The 1,686-nt window shown below is 53.1% G+C and overlaps 1 protein-coding gene across 1 annotated transcript in view; it reads right to left on the reverse strand.

Moving 5' to 3' along the window:
- UTP23 (UTP23 small subunit processome component) overlaps positions 1-1,411 on the reverse strand; it is a 3,809-nt gene extending 2,398 nt beyond the window's left edge. The window contains exon 1 of the mRNA XM_027884929.1: positions 1,177-1,411. Coding sequence (XP_027740730.1) covers positions 1,177-1,364 — 188 coding nt within the window. The 5' untranslated portion in view covers positions 1,365-1,411. The remainder of the gene's footprint in view (positions 1-1,176) is intronic.
- Positions 1,412-1,686: the final 275 nt, after the last annotated feature.

The raw sequence follows: 1,686 nt of genomic DNA on the forward strand, positions 1-1,686 counted from the left end.
ACATGAGTTATTTAAGAATGAGCAACACCCAGTTGTTCAGGTTCTATGATTTGTAAATGGTACCCAGAAATCTGAAAGCAGTAGCCCATCTGAAGACATCAGCAAGGTTTCCTTAGTTGTAAACATCATTAACTAGTAATAACTTTAAGTTATATTACACGATTTAAAAACATTTCACATGACTAAATACGCTGAGTCCTTAAAACTATGTTTGGACATTACCTAGAATATGAACTATTACTTTAAAAATAATTTTTAAAAATTTATTATTAAATTATTATTAAATTTCAAAATTTGATTTATATTTAAAAATGGAAATAAAGATCTGGGGAACAACAGGCTGGACAGTTTCACCTCTGTGCTTGGCAAGATCATGGAGTGGATCCTCCTGGAAAATATACTAAGGCATGTGAAAAACATGGAGTTGACTTCTGACAGCCAAGACCTTTTCATTAGCGATAAATTGTGAAAAATATGGTGGCCTTCTGTGACAGGGTTACAGTGCTGATGGATAAGGGAAAGGCAACAGATTCAGCTGCTTTAAGTGAAAGCTGGTCAAAAAGACCAACAGATACTGCTAAAGGAAGTAAGAAGTGGCATTCAGGCAGGACAGGAACACAGTTTGGGTCAAAGCCATTCCTGAACCTCTCACAGCTAAGGACACGACTTGATACTTTATACTGTTCGGAATTACAAGCCAGTTCTGTACGCTGTGCAAGATGGATCAGTGTGTTTTTCGAGCCTAGGCGTGCATCTTCCTGGTATTTTCACTACTTGCCTCCATGATGGGCAGTTGACTGTTCCGTCATTGCAGAAATACAAGTGACGGAAAATTTATTATATACAAGTATATAATCAAGCAAAACCAAAGGCAACTTCGACACGGGCTGTGCATGCTTCATTTCCACGCTTTTCTCTAGCACATCCTTGTCCTCCCCTGAGAACAGCTACTTTGGAAACAGCCCTGCACTGTCAGGCTGCAGTTCCAGCCAGGCAGTAACTCCTCTGTGCCCACTTCGCCAAGAACACGCTGGGGGTGGGAGGACAGCCACCCGGTCCTCCCTCGCACAGCGGGGTTGCCCCTGGCCCCGCTGTTCCTGCCACCTTGGGAAAGGCAGCCGGGTCTCCGAGGAGCCGCCACCGCCCCGCAGGTTCCCCACAGCGCCCGCCCCGTACCGCGTGGTGCAGAGCTGAGCGGCGCCGCCCAGGTACCCGGGCAGCTGCTCCCGAATCTGGATCTTGTTGCGGAGCGCGGCCTGGCAGAAGGTGCCGTCCAGCAGCACCTGGAAGGGCTCGCGGAACTGGAAGCTGTGCTTGTAGAAGCCCATGATCTTCTTGGCGTGTTTCTGTCGCGTCACCCCCATGGCGCCCGCACCGCCCGGAACGGCCGCGCCGGCCCCGGAAGCTGCGCCGGGCCCGGGCGGGGCCTCCTGTGACGGCTGGAGAGCCGGGACCGTCCCGGGCAGCGCTGGGGGATCACCCCCGGAGAGCCGGGACCGTCCCGGGCAGCGCTGAGGGATCACCTCCGGAGAGCCGGGACCGTCCCGGGCAGCGCTGGGGGATCACCCCCGGAGAGCCGGGACCGTCCCGGGCAGCGCTGGGGGACCACCCCTGAGAGCCGGGACCGTCCCGGGCAGCGCTGAGGGATCACCCCCGGAGAGCCGGGACCGGCCCGGGCAGCGCTGG

The sequence above is a fragment of the Empidonax traillii genome, unplaced genomic scaffold (genome assembly GCF_003031625.1).
Source record: "Empidonax traillii isolate 1590-97213 ecotype Southwest subspecies unplaced genomic scaffold, ASM303162v1 scaffold157:size2224338, whole genome shotgun sequence".
Lineage (NCBI taxonomy): Eukaryota > Metazoa > Chordata > Aves > Passeriformes > Tyrannidae > Empidonax > Empidonax traillii.